The 25,534-nt window shown below is 38.2% G+C and overlaps 1 protein-coding gene across 1 annotated transcript; it reads left to right on the forward strand.

Moving 5' to 3' along the window:
* Positions 1–858: 858 nt before the first annotated feature.
* MRPL19 (mitochondrial ribosomal protein L19) lies at positions 859–11,746 on the forward strand. The gene is made up of 6 exons (XM_069583235.1): positions 859–1,043; positions 1,231–1,348; positions 4,689–4,807; positions 5,017–5,151; positions 10,875–11,056; positions 11,149–11,746. Exons 1-6 carry the CDS (start codon positions 941–943, stop codon positions 11,368–11,370), a joined length of 879 nt encoding a protein of 292 aa, XP_069439336.1. The 5' UTR covers positions 859–940; the 3' UTR covers positions 11,371–11,746.
* Positions 11,747–25,534: the final 13,788 nt, after the last annotated feature.

Genomic DNA, 25,534 nt, shown 5'->3' on the forward strand with positions numbered 1-25,534 from the left:
GTCCAAACTCAAGTTTAGCTCCTTAGGGAAGTAATGCTCTGTGCAGTCTCAGACTTGTGCCACTCCTTCTGTCAACAACTATTTTCTTTTCGTTTCCTTGCATTCAACAAAGAGTGAGGACCAGCTAGATGCTGAGAGAAAATGGTGAGAAAAAGACAACCTCCACACCCTCAGGAGCCTGCAGTATAAGGGTGGAGTTAGAATCTAATCCAATAAATACACAAGTAATTAAAAATTAAGTTAATAATTAAAATTGTAAATGACATCAGTGTTGCTGAAGGAACGATGAGAGTCTATAATGAAAATTTTGACAAGCTGAAGTCTTGCCTGAGAAACGGAAGATAAATAATTGAGGATTCAAAGAGGAAGAAATGCTTTCTAGGCTGAGAGAACACCCCAGTGGACGGATATAACTTGGCACATTATGGAAAACTAGAGAAATATAGTTCAGTTTAGTTGCTCAGTCGTGTCCGACTCTTTGCGACCCCATGGACTTCAGCACGCCGGACTTCCCTGTTCATCACCAACTCCCGGAGTTGACTCAAACTCATGTCCATTGAGTCAGTGATGCCTTCCAACCAACTCATCCTCTGTCGTCCCCTTCTCCTTCCGCCTTCAATCTTTCCCAGCATCAGGGTCTTTTCAAATGAGTCAGCTCTTAGCATCATGTGGCCAAAGTATTGGAGTCTCAGATTCAACATAAGTCCTTCCAATGAATATTCAGGACTGATTTCCTTTAGTATGGACTGGTTGGATCTCCTTGCAGAGAAATACAGGGCACTTTCCCTGAGATCGTCAGGCCCTTGTGAGTAGTGGGGCTCGGGGAGGGTAGAGAAAGACTTGACTATTTTGTCTCTTAGAAGCTGCCATCTGACCGTAGGCGGCCGCTTCCTTGTCGCACTGATCACTGGGAGTTGTAGTCTCAACAGAGAGCGCAAGCATGGCGGCCTCCATCGCAAGGGGCTGCCAGGCTGCAAAGGGTTTGGGCCCGAGCTTTCGATCCGGCAGGGCTCTACTCCCTGTGTCAACCTCTGTCGCCAGCCGTAAGTGCAGCGGAGCTTGCTAGCCGGGGGCAGAAGGAGCTTCGGGTCAGGCTAGGGGAGAGGCGAGTCTGAAGTCACGGGCTACCTGAGAGGAACCTCTCGTGGGACCGGGAGTTGGGGGAGAGTGCGAGGTTTCAGGGGCTCTGGGCTGCGGGAAGCAGTTTTGACCTCTGTGGTGTGCCTGCAGGGGTCCTGGCGGGGCCGGGCCGGCGGCAGATCACTGGACCTTCTGAGCCTAGCGTGTTCCAGCCACCGCCGAAACCGGTTATAGTGGACAAGCGCGGCCCCCAGCGCCGGGAAAGCAGGTGAGGCCACCAGACCTGGAAGCGATTCTTGCGTTTTGGGGTCTGTGCGTTCTCAAACCTATAGTTGGTTCCGAAGTCTGAAGCGGGTCTTATCCTAGGATCTGGAACTCCCAGTATAAGAGCTTGTGTGCAGAATTCATGAATCTGGGAAGCACACCGAGCTCAGGTTTGTCTTCCTGCCTCTCCCAAGCCAGCACTTTCTGCAGTCATACTAGATCAGAACTTCAAGTAGAGATTCCCCAGACTGGAAGCTCTTTGGCCTGTACCAAGAATTTTTCTGTGAAATACGTCGTATTTTTCCTGTTGATGTTAAGGAACGGATCTTACTTCCCTAAGTGGAAATAGATTGGCCCAAACAGCCTGTTGTAGTTTCCCAACTAATCGTATTTTAGTGTCCCTGCAAAAGCGATACAGTGGGAGAAATTTCCGCTAATTTGTGCCTGAAATTTGCTCTTTAAAACAGTGTGCTTAAAATCCTGGTTAAGGGACTTCCCTGGTGGTCCAATGGCTAAGACTGGGTGCTCCCAATGTAGAGGGCCTGGTTCGGATCCCTGGTGGGGAAACTAGATCCCACATGTGGCAACTAAAGATTCACAGGCTGCAAGATGGAAGATCCTGCCTGCAGCGATTAAGACCCAGCTGCTGCTGCTGCTGCTGCTAAGTCGCTTCAGTCCTGTCCGACTCCGTGTGACCCCATAGAGGGCAGCCCACCAGGCTCCCCCATCCCTGGGATTCTCTAGGCAAGAATATCAAACAATTAAAAGTAAATATTTTCTAAAAACCTGGTTTACTGAAGTGTACAGTGGTAACTTTGGAGTGCATGTAAATTTAGATGATCTAGGATTTGCAGAAACAGTTTCTGTAAACTTGTGTAACAACCTTATTAAAAAGCAAATATTAGGGGGGAAAATTGGTGTGATTTAAGCTATATGAGGGGCTTCCCTAGTAGCTCAGATGGTAAAGCATCTGCCTGCAATGCAGAAATCTGGGTTCAATACCTTGGTTGGAAAGATTCCCTGAAGAAGGAAATGGCAACCCACTCCAGTATTCTTGCCTGGAGAATTCCATGGACAGAGGAGCATGGTATGGGGTCGCAAAAAGTCAGACAGGACTGAGCGACCAACACCCACAGGCTATATGAAAGAGTTCTATATTGTTGATTGGATTATCTCTGTGTGTGTATTTGTGTTTAACATTTTAAATATCCTGTGATTGTAAGTTGAAATAAACTTGAATTTATGGAACCAAGAGACTCAGAAAATATTTCTCTGTACTTTTTTTTAAGGTGGAAAAGGAATATTTCTCTTAAATGGCAACACTTAATATAATTCAGTTAAATGGGAATAACTACTTTGATAAATAATTTGACAAGATTTAGTAAATTTGAGGTTGTACCTTTCCACCTAGATAGTATACAATTTAAGGAAAGTAAGATGTACTGAGAGACATGTAATATGTACAAGCAGACATGTACAAAAATGAACACAGAAGTAATGTTTGTAATAAAATTTTAGAAGTAGCCTAGATATCCTTCAGGAGGTGAATGGCCAAATACATTCACATAATGCACTATTATACAGCAATGGAACATAAATAAACTAGAGTTAACATGGATGAACTTCACAAATACGATGTGTAAAAAAGCAATCTGCAGAAGAATTGACAAGTAATGTAGCATTTTTATATTGCCCATACATTCATACATATGTAAAGTTTAAAAAATGTACAGGGCAAATTCTTGGTTTTCACAGAGCAATCAAATCTGGTTTTCCAAATAGTGGTACAAGCTGACATTTTGTGTCTCTCAATGTGACAGAATAAGATCACATCATCACCTTGGTAATATTTTTACCAAAATGTGTAACCTCAGTCTAGGCATGTGGAAACAATAAACAAATCCAGAATCCAGCAGTGGTCTATAATACAATAGGCTTTGACTCTTCAAAGGAAAAAAATCATTACAAATTGCAGATATGGGAAGAGTACTAGTTTAAGACAATAAAAACCAGTTATAATGTGTGAAGCTTGATTATATTTTGAAATGGGCAACAGAAGCTATAAAAGACCTTTTTCAGGACCAATTAGGCACATTTAAATATGAACCATGTTAGATTATACTATTGAATTAATGCTGAAGTTCTTAGGTGTCATAAAGGTATTGTGATAAATGTAAAAAAATTCTTATCTTAGTGGAAGCCTTCTAAAGTATTGAAGGATGAAATGCCTTACTATTTGACATTTTCAAATGGTTCAGGACAAAATTATATATAAAGCAAATCTGGCAAAATGTTGGTAATTGGTGAAATTACGTGAAGTATATATGAGTGTTCATTGTATTACTATTTCATTTTTTTGGTAAGTTTGAAGCATTTTAAAGTAGGAAATTGAGGAAAAGGAAGAAATTCATAGGAATAATCATCACCAAATTAATTATCCCATAGTAATTAACTGTGGAGCTTCCCTGGTGGCTCAGTGGTAAAGAATCCACCTGCCGATGCAGGAGACACAGTTTTGATCCCTGGGTCAGGAAGATCCACTGGAGAAGGAAATGGCAGAAGATCTGGGTTCAGTACCTCAGTTGGGAAGATCCCCTGGAGAAGGAAATGGCAACCCACTCCAGTATTCTTGCCTGGGAAATCCCATGGACAGAGGAGTCTGGTGGGCTACAGTCCATGGGGTCACTGAAGAGTTAGACACAACTTAGCAACTAACACACAACAACAACAAAATTAACTGTGGGGGTAGGGAGGGGTACACTGGAGCTTCAACTGTATTGATAATTTATTTCTTGAGATGGGTGACGGGGATAGGTATGCTCGTTATAATGTCATTTATACTCTTCTATAAATTAAATATTTTATAATTAGTTTAAAATCAGTTTGAGAATAGGGAGATTATTTTTAAAGTTAGTTTGCAGTTGATGATTTATGTTTATATCTTTTCCAACATAATTTACTGTAACGTGAAAGCCTGTGGGTTACAGACTTTGGAATCTGACAGACATGCCTACATTTAATGATCTATTTATAGCTAATGTAATAATAAATCTGTTATTTACTGTCTCCAAGCTTCATTTTCTTCATCTGTGAAAAGGAGATGATGACACCAAAATCATGTTTAATAAAGCTTAACACAATGCTTGGTGAGTACCCAGGAATTGTTAGCTATTTTTATGAGAATTGACAACAATTATAGAAATAGATGGACTCTTCTTATTTAGAGAAGAAAGAATAAAACATGTCGGCATCCTAATCTTTCACTATTTTTGGTAAAACAATGGTTTCTGCTTTAATGGTCTTGAAGTTTGCTTTTAATTTATTTTACTTTATATTTTTCATAGGTTCTTGAGTCCTGAATTCATTCCTCCAAGGGGAAGAACAAATCCTCTGAAATTTCAAATAGAAAGAAAAGATATGTTAGAAAGGAGAAAAATACTCCACATTCCAGAGTTCTACGTTGGTCAGTAAGAGCTGTATGCTTTTATCTTTAGTGGTAGTAGGGTTAGTTTTCATGATGCATGAAATTGTTTTTCAAACAAGTTTTGCCCATATGAGGTACTTATTTCTAATATTATATTAATACATTTTGGAAGTTTTGGAGTTATGTGGAAATGCTGTTGTTCGACTCTGCATCTCATGTAAAAGTTCACTTCTCCTTTGAATTTGTAGGAAGCATTCTTCGTGTTACTACTGCTGACCCATATGCCAATGGAAAAACCAGCCAGTTTCTGGGGATTTGCATCCAGAGATCGGGAAAAGGACTTGGAGGTACTTTTATCCTTAGGAATACTATTGAAGGACAAGGTAGGTTTCATTTCATTATTTTCATTTTCTGGAAAATGTTATCTCAGGAGTCTTTTCCATTTTCTTCATTCTGGAATAAGACATCTGGAACCTGAAAGTGAAAGAGAACTCTGAGGGATGACATGGAGCCTGTGGCCTAAAAACATGAGAACTGAGGTTGCTTCCAAAGGCTTCTTTTGTTACAGAGACAACAGCCATTAGAAGTGGACTTTCCAGATCATAGCAACATCAAAAGATGAGACAAGTGACTATAAAACAGTGCAGGGACATTTATTTTTGGGACCAAATAACCCTTGAAAACATTAAGACAAACATAATAATGTCCTTATAAGTTCCTTTCCCCTGAAATGAATGGCCCCCATTTTGCTTTATATTACAACAGTCACCACAATTAATAAGAACTGGAGGAATTTTTTTAAAGGCAAAATTGTTTTTGCTATGCCAATAAGATAGGGGAATATGTGGTAAAATTCTAGAAAAATTATGAATCAAAATGGCAGGAACATGGATGGACTTGGAGAGTATTGAAAGTGTGAAAGTGTTAATCCCTCAGTCTTGTCTGACTCTTTGTGACCCCCTGGACTTCAGCCCTCCAGGCTCCTCTGTCCATGGAATTCTCCAGGCCAAAATACTGAAGTGGGTTGCCATTTCCTCCTCCAAAGAATCTTCCCAACCCAGGAATTGAACCCGGGTTTCCTGCCTTGCAGGCAGATTCTTTATTGTCTGAACCATCAGGGAAGTCCTATTTCACTAAGTGAAATAAGTCAGATAGAGAAGGACAAGTTATCATTTCTATGTGAAATCTAAAAACTACAGCTAGTGAATATAACAAAAAAGAAGCAAACTCAAGATACAGAGAACAAACCAGTGGTAGCTAGTGGGTAGAGAAAAAGGGGAGGGGCAATATAGGGATGGCAGATTTAAGAAGTACAAACTACTATGTATAAAATAAGCTACAAGATATGTTGTACAACATGGGAAATATGGTTAATATTGTGCTGGTTTGAGCAAACTCTGGGAAACAGTGAAGGACAGGGAAGCCTGGCATGCTCCAGTCCATGGGGCTGCAAAGAGTTAGACACGACTTAGCAACTGAGCAACAACAGCAACACTGTACAGTAACTACAAATGGAGTATAACTTTTAAAAGTTGTGAATGACTTTATTATACACATATAACTTCCATAATGTTGTATAGCAACTAAACTTCAATAAAATAAACATGAATAAAACTAAAAAAGTTTTTTTTAAAGAAATAAAAGGCAAAAAAAAAATGGTAAGAACAGTAAACTTTTCATACTTAAAGTTGTATGCTTCATGGTCCCTAGCAGGGAAGTACTATATTGAAAGAAATTGAACATGTGAAAATGGTTTGTCTCCCTTATCCTATGGTGCTGTGCATGTAGGACCTCAGCAGAAATGATCATAGAAACTTGTGACTCTAATCACGTTGTGTACTTGGAGAAATGTTATCATAGAAAGACACAAGCAAAGGTGTGATAGACCTCAGTAGATTTTTTTTTTTTTTTTTTTTGTAAAATTGTGATAATAGTTTCTATCTCCCAGTAGTTTGTTGTTCAGTCACTAAGTCATGTCTGCCTCTTTGCAACCCCATGGACTGCGGCATGCCAGGCTTCCCTGTCCCTCACTATCTCTGGGAATTTACTCAAACTCATGTCCATGAGTCAGTGATGCCATCCAACCATCTGTCCTGGCACCCGCTTCTGCCCTCATTCTTTCCCAGCACCAGGGTCTTTTTCAGTGAGTCGGCTCTTCCCATCAGGTGGCCAAAATATCGGAGCTTCAGATTCACCATCAGTCCTTCCAATGAATATACAGGGTTGATTTCCTTTAGGATTGACTGGTTTGATCTCCTTGCTATCCAAGGGACTTTCAAGAGTCTTCTCCAGCACCACAGTCTGAAAGCATCAATTCTTCAGCACTCAGCCTTCTTCATGGTCCAACTCACACATCCGTACATGACTACTGGAAAAACCATACCTTTTACTATATGGACCTTTGTCAGCAAAGTGCTATCTCTGCTTTTTAATAGGCTTTCTAGATTTGTCATAGCTTTCCTTCCAAGGAGCAAGCATCTAACTTCATGACTGCAGTCACTGTCCACAGTGATTTTGGAGCCCAAGAAAATAAAATCTGCCACTGTTTCCATTTTTTCCCCATCTATTTATCATGAAGTGATGAGACTGGTCACCATGATCTTAATTGTTTGAATGTTGAGGTATGTTTGCTTGTTTGTTTCCAATTTATTTTATTTATTTGGCTACACTGGGTCTTAGTTGTGGCATGTGGAATCTAGCTCCCTGACCAGGGATCAAACTGGGACCCCCTTCTTTGGGAGTTCAGAGTCTTAGCCACTGGACCACCAGGCATGCATGCTGAGTAGCTTCAGTCCTGTCTTTGCAACCCTATGAACTGTAGCCTGTTAGGTCCTCTGTCCATGGGATTCTCCAGGCAAGAATACTGGAGTGGGTTGCTATACCCCCATCCAAGGGATCTTCCTGACCCAGGGATCAAACCTGGGTCTCTTGCATTGCAAGCAGATTATTTACCACTGAGCCACGTGGGAAGCTCTCCTGGGCCACCAGGGAAGTCCCAAATGATGAGTTTGAAGTCAGCTATTTCACTCTCCTCTTTCATTTTCAAGAGGCTCTTCACTTTCTGCCATGAGGATGGTGTCATCTGTATATCTGAGGTTGTTGATATTTCTTCCAGTAGTCTTGATTCCAGCTTGTGTTTCATCCAGCCTGGCATTTCACATGATGTACTCTTCATATAAGTTAAATAAGCAGGATAACAATATACAGCCTTGACATACTCCTTTCCCAATTTGGAACCAGTTCATTGTTCTATATCTGGTTCTAACTATTACTTCTTAACCTGCATACAGGTTTCTCAAGAGGCAGGTCAGGTGATCTGGTATTCCCATCTCTTTCAGAATTTTCCAATTTATTTTGACCCACACAATCAAAGGCTTTAGCATAGTCAGTGAAGCAGAAGTAGATGTTTTCCTGGAATTCTCTTGCTTTTTTCTATGATTCAGTGGATGTTGGCAATTTGATCTCTGGTTCCTCTGCCTTTTTAAAATCCAGCTTGTACATCTAGAGGTTCTTGGTTCAGGTACTGTTGAAGCCTAGCTTGAAAGATTTTGAGCATTACCTTGCTAGCATGTGAAATGAGCACAGTTGTACAGTAGTTTAAACAACCTTTGGCACTGCCTTTGGAATTGGAATGAAAATTGACTTTTTCCAGTTCTGTATCCATTGCTGAGTTTTCCAAATTTGCTGACATATTGAATGCAGCACTTTAACAGCATCATCTCTTAAGATTGCAATAGCTCATCTGGAGTTCCATCACCTCCACTAGCTTTGTTCATCATAATGCTTCCTAAGGCCCACTTGGCTTCACACTCCAGGATGTCAGGCTCAAGGTGAGTGACCACACCATCATGGTTATCTGGGTCATGAAAATCTTTTTGTACAGTTAATTCTGTGTATTCTTGCCACCTCTTAATCGCTTCTGCTTCTTTTATGGTCCTTGCCATTTCTGTTCTTTATTGTGCCCGTTTTTGTATGGAATATTTCCCCGGCACCCTAGTCCTTCCCATCCTATTGTTTTCGCCGTTTCTTTGCGTTGTTTGCTTAAGAAGGCTTTCTTATCTCTCCTTGCTATTCTGTGGAACTCTGCATTGAGTTTCCTTTCTGTTTTGCCTTTTGCTTCTCTTCTTTTCTCAAATATTTGTAAGGCCTACTCAGACAACCATTTTGTCTTTTTTATTTCTCTGGGATATTTTTGGTCACTACCTCCATCCGTAGTTCTTCAGGCACTCTGTCCATCAGATCTACCTCCCTGGGTTGTGGTCAGTTGATTTTCATGTTGTATGTGAAGTACCTGACACAGAATTCTCAAAAGTATTAGCTCTGTCTTGCCATTTTCTACTATCAACATTTTGACTGTGACTTGCTTGTACCTTCCACATTGATACTTCCTACTTTGATGATTCTTCCTAGTCCCTTGGCTTTAAATACCATTCATGTGGTATTAATTCCCAGATTTATGTTGATGACTGACCCTTTCCTTATTCCAGACACTCACATGCAGTTACCTGTTTGACGTCTCCATTTGGGTATCTTGTTAAAGCAAGTTCAAAACAGAACTCCATTTCCTTCATAATGTGTTCTTTTCACAGGTTTGTTTTTTTGTTTTTTTCTATTTCCATAAGTTGTATTACTCCATACCCATTTACTTAAACCCAAAACTTAGGAGCTTTTTTAGTTGTTCATTTTCACACATCCAGTCAGCAAGTTTTCATGGCTTAATCTCCGGAAACTTTATCCCAGCTTTGTCTGTGTCTCCACCTCCATTGCTACCACTCTTGTCCTTGCCACCATCATCTCCTGCCTGCAGCTGTGCAGTATCCTTGGCTTACCTTCCTGATGCACCAAGTTACTATACTTGAGCCAAATGGACCTTTTTCTGGCTTTTCCAACATGGTAGGTTTGTTAAGACCCCAGAGCCTTTGTATTTGCTGTTCTTTCTGCCTGGAGCATTCTTGGCCCTTTGTAGTATCAGCTGAAATGCTATCTTTTCAAAAAAGCTTTTCCTGACGATACTGTTTAAAGTTGCTCCTGGGAATTCCCTGGTGGTCCAGGGGTTGGTACTTGATGCTTTGCTGTCAATCCCTGGTTTGGGAACTAAGATCCCACAAGCTGCATGGTTCAGGATAAATAAAGTTGCTCCTCTCTCAGTCACAATGTAATCACCCTGTGTTGTCTTTACTATGTGAAATTACCTTGCTGTTTTTTTTAATTTATTGTTTGCCATCTCTTTATTGTTGTCATCTACCAACTCAATGGACATGGGTTTGGGTAGACTCCGGCAGTTGGTGATGGATAGGGAGGCCTGGCGTGCTGCGGTTCATGTGGTCGCAAAGAGTCGGACACGACTGAGTGACTGAACTGAATTAGAACATAAGCTTTATGAGAAGAGAAGGGTTTTACCCATTTTGATTTTGCTGTAGGCACAGCTCCTAAATCAGTGCCTATAACAGAATAGATGTAGAGTGAAACTTGATTAAATCCTGATATTAACACTAGATGTTAATGTTGATCCTATGTTTTACTATCTATATTTCTCTTGGGTCAGAATACACTTCCCTTTAAATGTTCCTGATACAGATTATATATATTAACCTTTTAGATCAGCATCTTGGAAACACTCAAAGCTATTCCTCCTATAGAGGGCACAGAATATTTACAAACCTAGGCCATCTTACGAGGAATTCTGAATCAAAATTAGAACTTAAAAATTATGCTTACTCTTTTGAATCATTAATTCTGTTGCTTTAAATGTAGAAGATCCAGTTTTATTAAAGTAATTGGGAAATAAACAAGAATATGAGTGAAGAATTTATTCAGACTTCCAACTAATACTGGTAAAATCAAAGAGATAAATGGCTCATTATATTTATAGAAGACATTTTTCTTTAGACTTTATCATTCTAACTCAGGTTTTCTTATTTTTTTAATCTAGTGGATTTATTTCTATTTCTTTCAATAATATTCATTTTAAAGGTTACAAATTTATATCACATTTCCTACATGTAAAAACCCTGAGCTAATTCCTTCATGAAATAGTCTATATTGTAGTATGAGGTGTATGCAGGAATCTGAATTTAGATTGTAAGAATATGTTTTCTCTTTTTAGGTGTTGAGATTTGCTTTGAACTTTATAATCCTCGAATCCAGGAGATCCAAGTTGTCAAATTAGAGAAACGGCTCGACGATAGTTTGCTATACTTGCGAGATGCCCTTCCTGAATACAGCACTTTTGATATGAACATGAAGCCAGTAGCACAAGAACCTAACCAAGAAGTTCCTGTTAATCAGGTATAAGTTGTACATTGGGAACTGGAAGTTCAAGAAGAGCTTTTCTTGGCAATTATCAGCCTAATTTGTTCCTTTTCGTATATTTTCCTTAGCTAAAAGTAAAAATGAAGCCAAAACCCTGGTCCAAACGCTGGGAACGTCCAAAATTTAATGTTAAAGGGATCAGATTTGACCTTTGTTTAACCGAAGAGCAAATGAAAGAAGCCCAGAAGTGGAGTCAGCCATGGCTTGAGTTTGATATGATGAGGGAATATGACACGTCAAAGATCGAAGCTGCAATATGGAATGAAATTGAAGCATCAAAAAATTCCTGATCTGAGAATGGGTTTGGTTACTGGCAGAGGATATACTGACTCTCAGAGGATTTATTTAGAAACCAATGTAATCTCATATATAAAGACATAGTCATTAAATCAATTAAGCGTTATTTTATGAATTCTATTTAAAAAGTCATCACACCCATTTATTGTTTTAAAAAGAAAAATGTGCGTGCCAAGTGGTCTGATGTCCATTTTTTTAATGAAAGCAAAGCTATTAGAGCATAAAACCATTACTGGAATGCTCTTCATTGAGCTTAGGATCTGAACAAGGAAGTCGGTGGGATGATTTTTTGAAGTTGTGAAATAAATTATAAATACAAAAAAGTGTATGATTGAAAGAGTAATAATAAAATGAGCATTCATATACCCATCACCAGATTAAGAAGTAGAACATTTGTAATATCGAAGGAGGTTAGGAAATAGAGCATTTAGTAGAATCTAAGAAGACTCTTGTGTGTCTGTGATTGCATCTGTCCCCTCTCCTACATGTAGGCAGTATCCCAACTTTGTGTTAATCATTCCCTTGCATTTCTTTTAGCTTATTATATAATGTACATTCTTAAACAGTACATTTACTTTTGAAAAATCTGTTTGCAGGTGTAAAAGGACAAGATTGCCTTTTTTTGTTGTGCTGGGTGTCAAAGCATGAGAGGGCTTCTCTGCTTGCGGCACAGACTTTTCTTGTTGCTATGCATGGGCTCTCGAGTTGTGGCGCGAGGGCTTACTTGCTCTTTGGCATGTGGGATCTTGGTTCCCCAACCAGGGATTGAACCCTGGTTTGATCCAGTGTCCCCTGCATTGGAAGGTGGGTTCTTAACCACTGGACCACTAGGGAAGTCCCAACATTGTCATTATTACATGAAGGCTTCAGGGAGAGCATAATGAAGTTCTTTGGATCATAGTTGCTTCAGCTTCCGTGAGAATTTACAAAAAGATACCCCACATGAGTATCTTGCTTTGGTCAGTCTCCAAAGTAAAGGTTTCCACTCTCCTTCCTGGAGGCTAAGGGTCTTTCTACCCTTACCCATATTGAAGAAAAAGAATGAGATTTCTGGCATGCTATATTTTTATGGCCATCCTGTCCATCCTCTCCCCGCCACACAAGTGCCTGCAGTCCAGAAAACTGTTCTAGCTTCTCTAGAGAAATCTCTTTAACCGATGTAGAGGAGGGCCAGACAAGCAATTGTGGGGAGTTGGGAAAAGGATATTCTGTTTGAAACTTCAGATAGTTTCATCAGGTTCTCACTAGTTTAGCCACTGTCCTTGACCCCATAGTTGCTGATGTGCAGACTAACAATTGAGATTAACTGGATTGGTTCTCATCTTTCTCCACTGCTGGCTTGATTTGCCTTTCTTAAGTCTGCCAGTCCATTCATGTTTTTTCAGCTTTTAAAATTTTGTTCTGCTTGTTTCTTGTCCTGTTCTCCTTGTGGTTTTATATTTCATCCATATGTTTCTCGACATTTTCTACTATTTGTGTCTTGTCCTGTTTTCTCCTTCCTTGTAGGTTTTCTTTTCCCTGTGGTATACTGTGGTGGTTATTTGAATAATTTGTTTGACAAATTAACCTATTTAGCCACTTTCCCCAGTAATAGATTTCTTCTGAAGAAATTTTCAGATATTGGTCCTTGAGGTTCTCAACATTCAGTGCTATCTTGCTTTCACTAAAAGTTACACAGCCACTTATTTTCAGAAAGCAACGTATATACCATCATTCACTTATTTAGATTACTTGCTGAGATAGCCTCTCAAAGTAAAATTTTAACAGTCTATGTCCTACATTTTCTTCTCTTGTCAGAAGAGAACCATTAAAGTTTGTTCATCTTTTACCTTGATAAATAACATTTCAGCGTTGGTAGAAGGGCAGATGAATGGTACATTTCAAGACTAAAGCTGTGCAAATCTATGATTGACTCATAAGTACATGTGCTTATGACAATATAGCCAGTCATGTTTTTTACTCTATAAAATTTCTTTAAAATTCTTTTGAATTCCCCCCCAGAGAAAGCAGATCTTAATGAATTTTTATTGTAATACATATATATATTTTATCATAATAAAAATTGATATTAAAAATGATTATAACAAAATTTATCATTTTAGCCATTTTTGTATATGCAACTTTAGTGGCATTAATTACTTTCATATTGTGCGGCCATCACCATTATCTTCAAAACTTTTTCATCACTCTAGAAAGGAACTGTAACTAGTAATAATAACTCCCAGTTCCTCTCTGTGTCAGCTCCTGGTAAGTTCTAATCTACTCACTTTATGAATTTACCTATTCTGATTCTATAATTGGAATTATACAGTATTTGTTCTTTTTTAATATTTTAAAAACATATACTCCAGGTATATACATGTCTTGGAGTATAATTGCTGGATCATATTTTGAAATTTCCCTTATACTTTCTTTGATCTATTGGTTGTTAAAGAATGTTAATTGCCACATTTAATATGCCACAAGTGAAGTTTCCACTTCTTTTGTTATTGATTTCTTCATTCCATTGTGGTCAGAGAAGATACGTAGTGTGATTTCAGTCTTTTTATAAAATAGAATAAACAGTCACATTTTACAAAATAATTTTATTTATTTAACTTTTGTCTATGGTGGATCTTTGTTGCTGCACAAGCTTTTTCTGTAGTTGCAGTGAGTGAGGGCTACTTTCTAGTTGCAGTGTGCAGGCTTCTATTGTGGTGGCTTATCATGTTGTAGAGCACGGGCTCTAAGGAGTATGTTGTGCCTCCTGGGCTCTAGAGCACAGGTTCAGTAGTGGTGCATGGGTATAGTTGCTCTGCAGCATGTGGGATCTTCCCAGATCAGGGACTGAACCTGTGTCTCCTGAATTGGCAGGCAGATTCTTCACCACTAAGCCACCATGGAGGCCCTGCATGTAGTCTTTTAAAAGGTACTAAAAATTGTTCTGTGGCCTAACATATGGTCTGGACAACATGCCTTGTGCACTTGAGAAACATATTTTACTGTTGTTGGGTGGAGAGTTTTATATGTCTGTTAGGTCTAGTTTGTTTATAGTGTTGTTGAAGTCTTCTGTTTCCTCATTGATCTTCTGTCTAAAGGTTTTATCCATTTTTCGAGAGTGGAATATTGAAGTTTCTAACAATTCTTATAGAGCTATCTACTTTACTCTTTGATTCTGTCAATGTTTGCTTCATATATTTGGGGGCGTCTGTCATTTTGTATATAAATTTTATCTAATTGATGAGTTTTTATCAATATGTAATATGCATTTTGGTTTCTTAAAACAATCTTTGGCTTACAGTCTTATTTTGCTTAATACTAGTATAGTAGTCAAAGTCACTCAGTCGTGTGACTCTTGCGACCCCGTGGACTGCAGCCCTCAAGGTTCCTCTGTCCATGGGATTTTCCAGGCAAGAATACTGGAGTGGGTTGCTATTTCCTTCTCCAAAGGTGATCAGCTTAAGTCAGGTTTAAATCCCTTATGAGTTTACCGATGGCATTTTGTTGATGCTGATCACCACAATTCTTTCTCTGAACTACCATACTACAATGCCCTGTAATTCTATTAAAAAATAGAATTAAAAAATACAGGTGTTTAAAAATGGACTCACTTGTTGGTTTTTTAAGACAATTCCACATAATGTTACTAGTGGGTTAATGATGGAATTCAGCTTGCTACCCGCTGCCAGGCCACTCTTCAAAGCAAGCTGCTTTATAGAACTTTCCCAACTGTGCGAGAATTGTGGAGTTAACTAGCAACAAGCCTGAAAATTTGGTTACGTATATAAGTACAAAGCTGGTTCATCAAATCCCTGTTCTGGCCCTCAACCCAGTGCATTTCAACTAAGGCGTCATCTACCTCCTTCTTAACGTTTACCTTGATTCATGGACCTAACATTCCAGGTTCCTATGCAATATTATTGTTTACAGCATCATACTTGACTTCCACCACCAGACACATCCACAACTGGGCTTTGTTTTTGCTTTGCTTAAGCCTCTTTATTCCTCTGGGCTATTTCTCCACTCTTCTCTAGTAGCATATTTGTACATCTGACCCGGGGTGTTCATCGTAAGCATAGCACTGCATTTATATATATATATATATAAATATGTAACATTAACCTGTTATCAGACATGTGGTTTGCCAATATTTTTTCCCATTGTATAGGCTTTTTTTTTCATTTTGTTGATCATTTCTTTTGTTCTGTATACATTTTTAAGTTTGATGTTGTCTCAGTTGTTTATTTTTTATTTTCTTGCTTGAGTTTTAGAAGTCCTATTCAAAAAATAATTTCCAAAAGCCATGTAAAGAAGCATTTTTCCTATATTTTCTTTTAGGAGTTTTAAGGTTTCCAGTCTTACATTTAAGTCTTCATTGCACTTTAATTTTTGTGAGTGGTCAAATACAGGGGTCTAGTTTTATTTTTTTATATGTTCAGTTCAGTTCAGTTGCTCAGTTGTGTCCGACTCTTCGTGACCCCACGAACCGCAGCACGCCAGGCCTCCCTGTCCGTCACCAACTCCGGAGTCCACCCAAACCCATGTCCATCAAGTTGGTGATGCCATCCAACCATCTCCTGTGGTCCCCTTTTCTTCCTGCCCTCAATGTTTCCCAGCATCAGGGTCTTTTCAGATGAGTCAGCTCTTCACATCAGGTGGCCAAAGTATTGGAATTTCAGCTTCAATATGTAAATATCCAATTTTCCAAGCACCATTTATTGAAGATATTATGATTTCTGCATTGATTAATTTTGGTTGCCTTGTCAAATATTAGTTGCTGTATATACATGGGTTTACTTATGGGTTTTCAATTCTGTTCCATTAGTCTGTGTGTCCATTTCTATGCAAGGACTATACTGTTTTGATTACAATAGCTTTTTTAATATAACCTTAAATCAGGAAGTCTGATGCCTCTCACTTCTTTTGCAGGATTGCTTTGTCTATTCAGTGTCTTTCATAGTTCCCTATATGTTTAGGATTTTGTTTTCCTCTAGTAAAAAATGCCATTGCAAGCATAATAGGTATTGTATGAATTCATAGATGGCTTTGGGTATTTGAGTTCCCTGGTGGCTCAGATGTTAAGCATCTCTCTGCAATGTGGGAGACCCTGGTTCGATCTCTAGGTCGGGAAGATCCCCTGGAGAAGGAAATGGCAATCCACTCCAGTACTATTGCCTGGAAAATCCCATGGACAGAGGAGCCTGGTAGGCTACAGTCCATTGGGTCGCAAAGAATCGGACACGACTGAGCCACCTCACTTTCTTTTTGGGTATTATGGACCTTTTAACAGTATTCATTCTTCCATTCCATGAACATGGGATACCTTTCCGTTTGTTCATGTCTTCTCCAGTTTCTTTCATCAGCACCTTAACTGAGAGATCTTTTACCTCCTTAAGTTTATTCTCAACTTTTTCTAATTCTTTTTGATGCTATAGTAAATGAAATTGTTTATTTCATTTTCAGATAATAGTTGTTCAGTTCAGTTCAGGTCAGTCGCTCACTTGTGTCCGACTCTTTGCGACCCCATGAATCGCAGCACGCCAGGCCTCCCTGTCCATCACCAACTCCTGGAGTTCACTCAGACTCACGTCCATCGAGTCTGTGATGCTATCCAGCCATCTCATCCTGGGTTGTCCCCTTCTCCTCCTGCCCCCAATCTCTCCCAGCATCAGAGTCTTTTCCAATGAGTCAACTCTTCACATGAGATGTCCAAAGTACTGGAGTTTAAGCTTTAGCATCATTCCTTCCAAAGAAATCCCAGGGTTGATCTCCTTCAGAATGGACTGGTTGGATCTCCTTGCAGTCCAAGGGACCCTCAAGAGTCTTCTCCAACACCACAGTTCAAATGCATCAATTCTTCGGTGCTCAGCCTTCACAGTCCAACTCTCACATCCATACATCACTACTGGAAAAACCATAGCCTTGACTAGACGGACCTTAGTTGGCAAAGTAATGTCTCTGCTTTTGAATATGCTATCTAGGTTGGTCATAACTTTTCTTCCAAGGAGTAAGCGTCTTTTAATTTCATGGCTGCAATCACCATCTGCAGTGATTTTGGAGCCCCCCAAAATAAAGTCTGCCACTGTTTCCACTGTTTCCCCATCTATTTGCCATGAAGTGATGGGACCAGATGCCATGATCTTCGTTTTCTGAATGTTGAGCTTTAAGCCAACTTTGTCACTCTCCTCTTTCACTTTCATCAAGAGGCTTTTTAGCTCCTCTTCACTTTCTGCCATAAGGGTGGTGTCATCTGCATATCTGAGGTGATTGATATTTCTCCCAGCAGTCTTGATTCCAGCTTGTGTTTCTTCCAGTCCAGCGTTTCTCATGATGTACTCTGCATATAAGTTAAACTCCACAGATTTTTGTATGTTGATTTTGTATCCTACAACTTCACTGAATTTATTGATTAGATCTAATAAGGGTCTTTTTTTGGGGGGGAGGAGCTTTAGGATTATAAAATCATGTCATCTACAAATAGTCAATTTTATTTCTTTTGTTCCAGTTCTGATGCCTTTTATTTATTTTTCTTGTGTGATTTCTCTGGCTAGGATTTCCAATACTTTGTTGAGTAGGAATGATAAGAGTTGGCAACCTTGCCTTGTTCCTAGTCTTAGAGGAAAAACTTTTAGTCTTTCACCATTGAGTATGATGTTAACTGTGATCTTGTCATATGTGGCCTACATTATGTTGAGATTTGGTTCTTCTGTACTCAATTTTCAAAGAGGTTTTTATTTAAAAATATTCATTTGACTGTGTAAGGTCTTTTTAAAATATTTATTTATTTGGGTGCATCAGGTCTTAGCTGTGGCATGCAAGATAGTTGCAGTGCACAGCCTCTCTAGTTGTGGCACGTGGACTCAATAGTTATGGCATACAAGCTTAGTTGCTCTGCAACATGTAGGATCTTAGTTCACTGATCAGGGGTTGAACATGCAACCTCCGAGTTGAAAGGCAGATTCGTAACCACTGGACCACCAGGGAAGTCCCTATGTAGGGTCTTGGTTGCAGCATGCAGGATCTTTGCATCATGTGATATCTTTCATTGCAGCACATGGACTCTGTGCTGCATGGGTTTGGTAGTTGTGGCCCATGGGCTGTAGAGCTTGCAGGCTCAGTAGCTGCAGCATGCAGGCTTAGTTGCTCCTTGGTATGTGGGATGTTAGTTCCCTGACCAGGGATCAAACCCATGCCCCCCTGCATTGCAAGGTGGATTCTTAACCACTGAACCACCAGGGAAATCCCTCTAAGAGTTTTTATCATCAACAAATGTTGACTTTTGTCAAATGCTTTTTCTGTATCTCTTTCTATGATTATTTTTCTTTAGTTGTATTAGTGTGATATATTACGTGTATTCCTCTGTGGATGTTGACCCATCCTTGCAGGGTAAATTCCACTGAAAGGATAAATTCCACTTAGTTATGGTCAATGATCCTTATAATGTGCTACTGAATTCAGTTTGCTAGTCTTTTATTAAGAATTTTTTGCATCCATATTCATCAGGGATATTGGCCTGTAGATTACTTGCAGTGTCCCTACTTGCAATGTCCTTTACTAGTTTTGGTATCAGGGTTATGCTGGCCTCATAAAGTTAGTTGGAGAATATTGCCTCCTCTTCAATTTTGGGGAAGAATTTGAGATGTATTAGTATTAATTCTTCCTTGTGTGGCTCAGCAGTAAAGAATCCTGCAGTGCAGGAGATGCAGGTTTGATCCTGAGTTGGGAGGATCCCCTGGAGATGCAAATGGCAACCCACTCCAGCATTCTTGCCTGGAAAATTTCATGGACAGAGATGTATGGCAGGCTATATGTAGTCCATGGAGTCCCAAAGAGTTGGACACGACTGAGTGACTGAACACATACTTCTTTAAATCCCTGGGAAAATTCATGAGAGAAGCCATCTGGTCTTGGATTTTTCTTTTGGGGAGATTTTTGTTTATTAATTCAATCTCCTTATTAGTGATTGGTCTGTTTAGATTTTCTATTCCAGATTCAGTCTTATGTTTCATTTTTCTAAGACTTTTTCCATATCAGGGCTTTCCAGTTTGTAGGCATATAATTGTTCATAGTAGCTTCTTATGATCTTTTATATTTCTGTTGTGCCAGTTTTGAATGTCTCCTCTTTCATATATAATTTTGTTGTCTGAGTCCTGTCTTTTATCATTGGTTGGATAATTAAAGTTTTGACAATTTTGTTTATATTTTCAAAGAACCAATTATTTTGTTAATACTTTCTTTTGTTTTTCTCTTCTCTGTTTCATTTATTTCTGCTCTTATCTTTATTATTTTCTTCCTTCTATTAATTTTTGGCTCAGTTTGTTCTTCCTTGTCTAGTTCCTTGATGTGTAGAGTTAAATTATTTGAGATCTTACTTATTTCTCAATGTAGGTTTTTCTCTATAAACTTCCCTCTTGTAACTTCTTTTGTTGCATCCCATAACTTTTGGTATTTTGTGCTTCCATTTTCATACATCTCAAGATAACTTTTTATTCATCCTGTAATCTATGATCCATTGGTTGTTCAGGAGAGTGTTGCTTAACTTCCCTTTATTTGTTAATTTTCCAGGTTCCTCCTGTTATTGATTCCTATTTTTTACCATTGTGGTCAATGCTTGGTATGATGTCCATTTTCTTGAATTTGCTTAGACTTTTATGGCCTAATATATGGTCTATCTTAGAGAATATTTCTATGTGCTTGAGAATACGCTATTTTAGATAGAATACTCTGTATACATATGTTTGGTTCATTTAGTCTCTGTTGTTCAAGTTCACTCATTTGTCTTTGATTCTTTGTTTGGATGATCTATTATGGAGTCAGATATTAAAATTTCTAATTATTATTGTATTGCTATTTACTTCTCCTTTTAACATTTAGTTTTTATTTTATATATTTAGTGCTCAAATGTAGGGTGCATAAATATTTAGAACTCTTATATCTTGATGGACTGACCTCTTTATAATTATATAATGACCTTCTTTGTCATTTTTACCATTTTTAGTTTAAAATATATTTGGTCTGAAATAAGTATGGCAGCTACTATTTTCTTTTCTTTTTGCTTATTATTTACTTGAGATATCCTTTTCTATACCATCATGCTCAATCCATGTGTATCTTGTAGACAGCATATCAATGGATCTTTTTGTTTATCCTTTTAGCCATTCACTGTCTTTTGACTAAAAAGGTAATATGTTTTTGTTTAAAGTAATTATTGATAGGTGGTAATTACAATGGCCTTTTCATTGGTTTTGTTCTGGCAGTCTGGCTGTTTTGTAGATACTTTGTTTCTTGCTTCTTATCCTGTTCTTCTTTTTCCTTGTTTGTTGTCTTTTGGTATCAGATGTTTGGACTTTATCTTGTTTGTGTGTGTGTGTGCACACACATATGTAATCACTACAGGTTTCCTCCCTTATAATTACTATGAAGCCTACATAAAAATCTTAAAATTGTAACACTCGGTTTTAAACTGGTACCAACTTTGATAGGATTTATACAATTTACACTTTGACTTCTCCCCCTCGCATTTTTGGTTACTGATGTTATAGTTTATATATATTTTAATATTGTACATCCAACAATAAGTTATTGTAGTTACATTTTTCACTGTTTATTTTTTAACTTTTAATCCAAAGTTGTAAGTGAATTACATGCTGCCATACCATATTACAGAATCTAACTACCATCACAAGTGAGGTTTTTTTTAAAAATATACTGTCCATTGTACTTTTATTATGCACAGTAAGCTATATCTAGAGCGGCTTTTAAGGCAAATTAACAATGCTGTGGTTCAGTCACTCAGTCGTGTCTGATTCTTTGTGACCCCATGAACTTCAGCACACCAGGCTCCCCTGTCCTTCGCTATCTCCCAGAGTTTGCTCAAACTCATGTCCGTTGAATTGGTCATGCCATCCAACCATCTCATCCTCTGCCACACACTTCTCCTCTTGCCTTCAGTCTTTCTCAGCAACATAATTTTTTCCAATGAGTCAGCTCTTCGCATCAGGTGACCAAAGTACTGGAGTTTCAGATTCAGCATCAGTCCTTCCAAAGAATATTCAGGGTTGATTTTCTTTAGGTTGACTGATTTGATCTCTGTGTCATCCAAGAGACTCTCAAGAGTCTTCTCCAACACCACAGTTCAAAAGCATCAATTCTTCAGTGCTCAGACTTCTTTATAGTCCAACTCTCACATTCATACATGACTCCTGGAAAAACCATAGCTTTGACTATACAGACTTTTGTCAGCAAGTGATGTGCTTTTTAATATGCTGTCTGGGTTCATCATAGCCTTCCTTCCAAGGAGCAAGCATTTTTTTTTTTAATAGAATGTTTTCTTCATTTATTTATTATTATTATTTTTTATTTTACAACACTGTATTGGTTTGGCCATACATTGACATGAATCCACCATGGGTGTACATGAGCTCCCAATCCTGAACCCCCCTCCCACCACCCTCCCCATATCATCTCTCTGGGTCAACCCAGTGCACCAGCCCCAAGCATCCTGTATCCTGTATCTAACTTAGTCTGGCAATTCATTTCTTACATGATAGTATACATGTTTCAATGCCATTCTCCCAAATCATCCCACCCTCTTCCTCTCCCTGAGAGTCCAAAAGTCTGTTCTATACATCTGTGTCTCTTTTGCTGTCTTGCATACAGGGTTATCATTACCATCTTTCTAAATTCCATATATATGTGTTAGTATACCGTATTGGTATTTTTCTTTCTGGCTTACTTCACTCTGTATAATCGGCTCCAGTTTCATCCATCTCATCAGAACTGAATCAAATGTATTCTTTTTAACGGCTGAGTAATACTCCATTGTGTATATGTACCACAGCTTTCTTATCCATTCATCTGCTGATGGACATCTAGGTTGTTTCCATGTCCTGGCTATTATAAACAGTGCTTCAATGAACATTGGGGTACATGTGTCTCTTTCAGTTCTGGTTTCCTCAGTGTGTATGCCCAGAAGTGGGATTGCTGGGTCATAAGGTAGTTCTATTTGCAATTTTTTAAGGAATCTCCACACTGTTCTCCAAAGTAGCTGTACTAGTTTGCATTCCCACCAATAGTGTAGGAGGGTTCTCTTTTCTCCACACCCTCTCCAGCATTTATTGCTTGCAGATTTTTGGATCGCAGACATTCTAACTGGTGTGAAGTGGTACCTCATTGTGGTTTTGATTTGCATTTCTCTAATAATGAATGATGTTGAGCATCTTTTCATGTGTTTGTTAGCCATCCGTATGTCTTCTTTGGAGAAATGTCTATTTAGTACTTTGGCCCATTTTTTGATTGGGTCGTTTATTTTTCTGGAATTGAGCTGCATAAGTTGCTTGTATATTTTTGAGGTTAGTTGTTTGTCAGTTGCTTCATTTGCTATTATTTTCTCCCATTCAGAAGGCTGTCTTTTCACCTTGCTTATAGTTTCCTTTGTTGTGCAGAAGCTTTTAATTTTAATTAGATCCCATTTGTTTATTTTTGCTTTTATTTCCAGAATTCTGGGAGGCGGATCATAGAGGATCCTGCTGTGATTTATGTCGGAGAGTGTTTTGCCTATATTCTCTACAAGTTTTATAGTTTCTGGTCTTACATTTAGATCTTTAAGCCATTTTGAGTTTATTTTTGTGTATGGTGTTAGAATGTGTTCTAGTTTCATTCTTTTACAAGTGGTTGACCAGTTTTCCCAGCACCACTTGTTAAAGAGATTGTCTTTAATCCATTGTATATTCTTGCCTTCTTTGTAGAAGATAAGGTGTCCATAGGTATGTGGATTTATCTCTGGGCTTTCTATTTTGTTCCATTGATCTATATTTCTGTCTTTGTGCCAGTACCATACTGTCATGATGATTGTTGCTTTGTAGTAGAGCCTGAAGTCAGGCAGGTTGATTCCTCCAGTTCCATTCTTCTTTCTCAAGATTGCTTTGGCTATTCGAGGTTTTTTGTATTTCCATACAAATTGTGAGATTATTTGTTCTAGCTCTGTGAAAAATACCGCTGGTAGGTTGATAGGGATTACATTGAATCTGTAGATTGCTTTGGGTAGTATACTCATTTTCACTATATTGATTCTTCCAATCCATGAAGATGGTATATTTCTCCATCTATTAGTGTCCTCTTTGATTTCTTTCACCAGTGTTTTATACTTTTCTATATACAGGTCTTTAGTTTCTTTAGGTAGATATATTCCTAAGTATTTTATTCTTTTCATTGCAATGGTGAATGGAATTGTTTCCTTAATTTCTTTTTCTACTTTCTCATTATTAGTGTATAGGAATGCAAGGGATTTCTGTGTGTTGATTTTATATCCTGCAACTTTACTATATTCATTGATTAGTAATTTTCTGGTTGAGACATTAGGGTTTTCTTATAGAGGATCATGTCATCTGCAAACAGTGAGAGTTTTACTTCTTCTTTTCCAATTTGGATTCCTTTTATTTCTTTTTCTGCTCTTGTTGCTGTGGCCAAAACTTCCAGAACTATGTTGAATAGTAGTGGTGAGAGTGGGCACCCTTGTCTTGCTCCTGACTTTAGGGGAAATGCTTTCAATTTTTCACCATTGAGGATAATGTTTGCTGTGGGTTTGTCATATATAGCTTTTATTATGTTGAGGTATGTTCCTTCTATTCCTGCTTTCTGGAGATTTATTATCATAAATGAATGTTGAATTTTATCAAAGGCTTTCTCTGCATCTATTGAGATAATCATATGGCTTTTATTTTTCAATTTGTTAATGTGGTGAATTACATTGATTGATTTATGGATATTGAAGAATCCTTGCATCCCTGGGATAAAGCCCACTTGGTCATGGTGTATGATCTTTTTAATGTGTTGTTGGATTCTGATTGGTAGGATTTTGTTAAGGATTTTTGCATCTATGTTCATCAGTGATATTGGCCTGTAGCTTTCTTTTTTTGTGACATCTTTGTCAGATTTTGGTATTAGGGTGATGGTGGCCTCATAGAATGAGTTTGGAAGTTTACCTTCCTCTGCAATTTTCTGGAAGATTTTGAGTAGTATAGGTGTTAACTCTTCTCTAAATTTTTGGTAGAATTCAGCTGTGAAGCCGTCTGGACCTGGGCTTTTGTTTGCTTGAAGATTTCTGATTACAGTTTCAATATCCATGCTTGTGATGGGTCTGTTAAGATTTTCTATTTCTTCCTGGTTCAGTTTTGGAAAGTTGTACTTTTCTAAGAATTTGTCCATTTCTTCCACAGAAAATTAACAAAGAAACACAAACTTTAAATGATACAATAGACCAGTTAGACCTAATTGATATCTATAGGACATTTCACCCCACAACAATGAATTTCACCTTTTTCTCAAGTGCTCACGGAAACTTCTCCAGGATAGATTACATCCTGGGCCATAAATCTAGCCTTGATAAGTTCAAAAAAATTGAAATCATTCCAAGCATCTTTTCTGACCATAATGCATTAAGATTAGATCTCAATTACAGAAGAAAAACTATTAAACATTCCAACATATGGAGGCTGAACAACACACCGCTGAATAACCAACAAATCACAGAAGAAACCAAAACAGAAATCAAAATATGCATATAAATGAATGAAAATGAAAACAACAACCCAAAACCTGTGGGACACTGTAAAAGCAGTGCTAAGGGGAAAGTTCATAGCAATACAGGCATACCTCAAGAAACAAGAAAATAGTCAAATAACCTAACTCTACACCTAAAGCAACTAGAAAAGGAAGAAATGGAGAACCTCAGGGTTAGTAGAAGGAAAGGAATCTAAAAATTAGGGCAGAAATAAATGCAAAAAAAAAAAAAAGAGAGAGAGAGAGAGAGACCATAGCAAAAATCAACAAAGCCAAAAGCTGGTTCTTTTAAAGGATAAATAAAATTGACAAACCATTAGCCAGACTCATCAAGAAACAAAGGGAGGAAAAATCAAATCAATAAAATTAGAAATGAAAATGGAGAGATCACAACAGACAACACAGAAATACAAAGGATCATAAGAGACTACTATCAGCAAGTATATGCCAATAAAATGGACAACATGGAAGAAATGCACAAGTGAGTTTTAAACTACCTTGTTTCATGTCCTTTTAGTTCCATTCAAAGAACTCCCTTTAGCTTTTCTTGAAAGGCAGATTAATGCCAATGAACTCCTTAAATTTTTGGTTATTTGGGAAAATTATCTCTCCTTTATA

This window comes from Ovis canadensis, chromosome 3, assembly GCF_042477335.2.
Source record: "Ovis canadensis isolate MfBH-ARS-UI-01 breed Bighorn chromosome 3, ARS-UI_OviCan_v2, whole genome shotgun sequence".
Classification (NCBI taxonomy): Eukaryota; Metazoa; Chordata; class Mammalia; order Artiodactyla; family Bovidae; genus Ovis; species Ovis canadensis.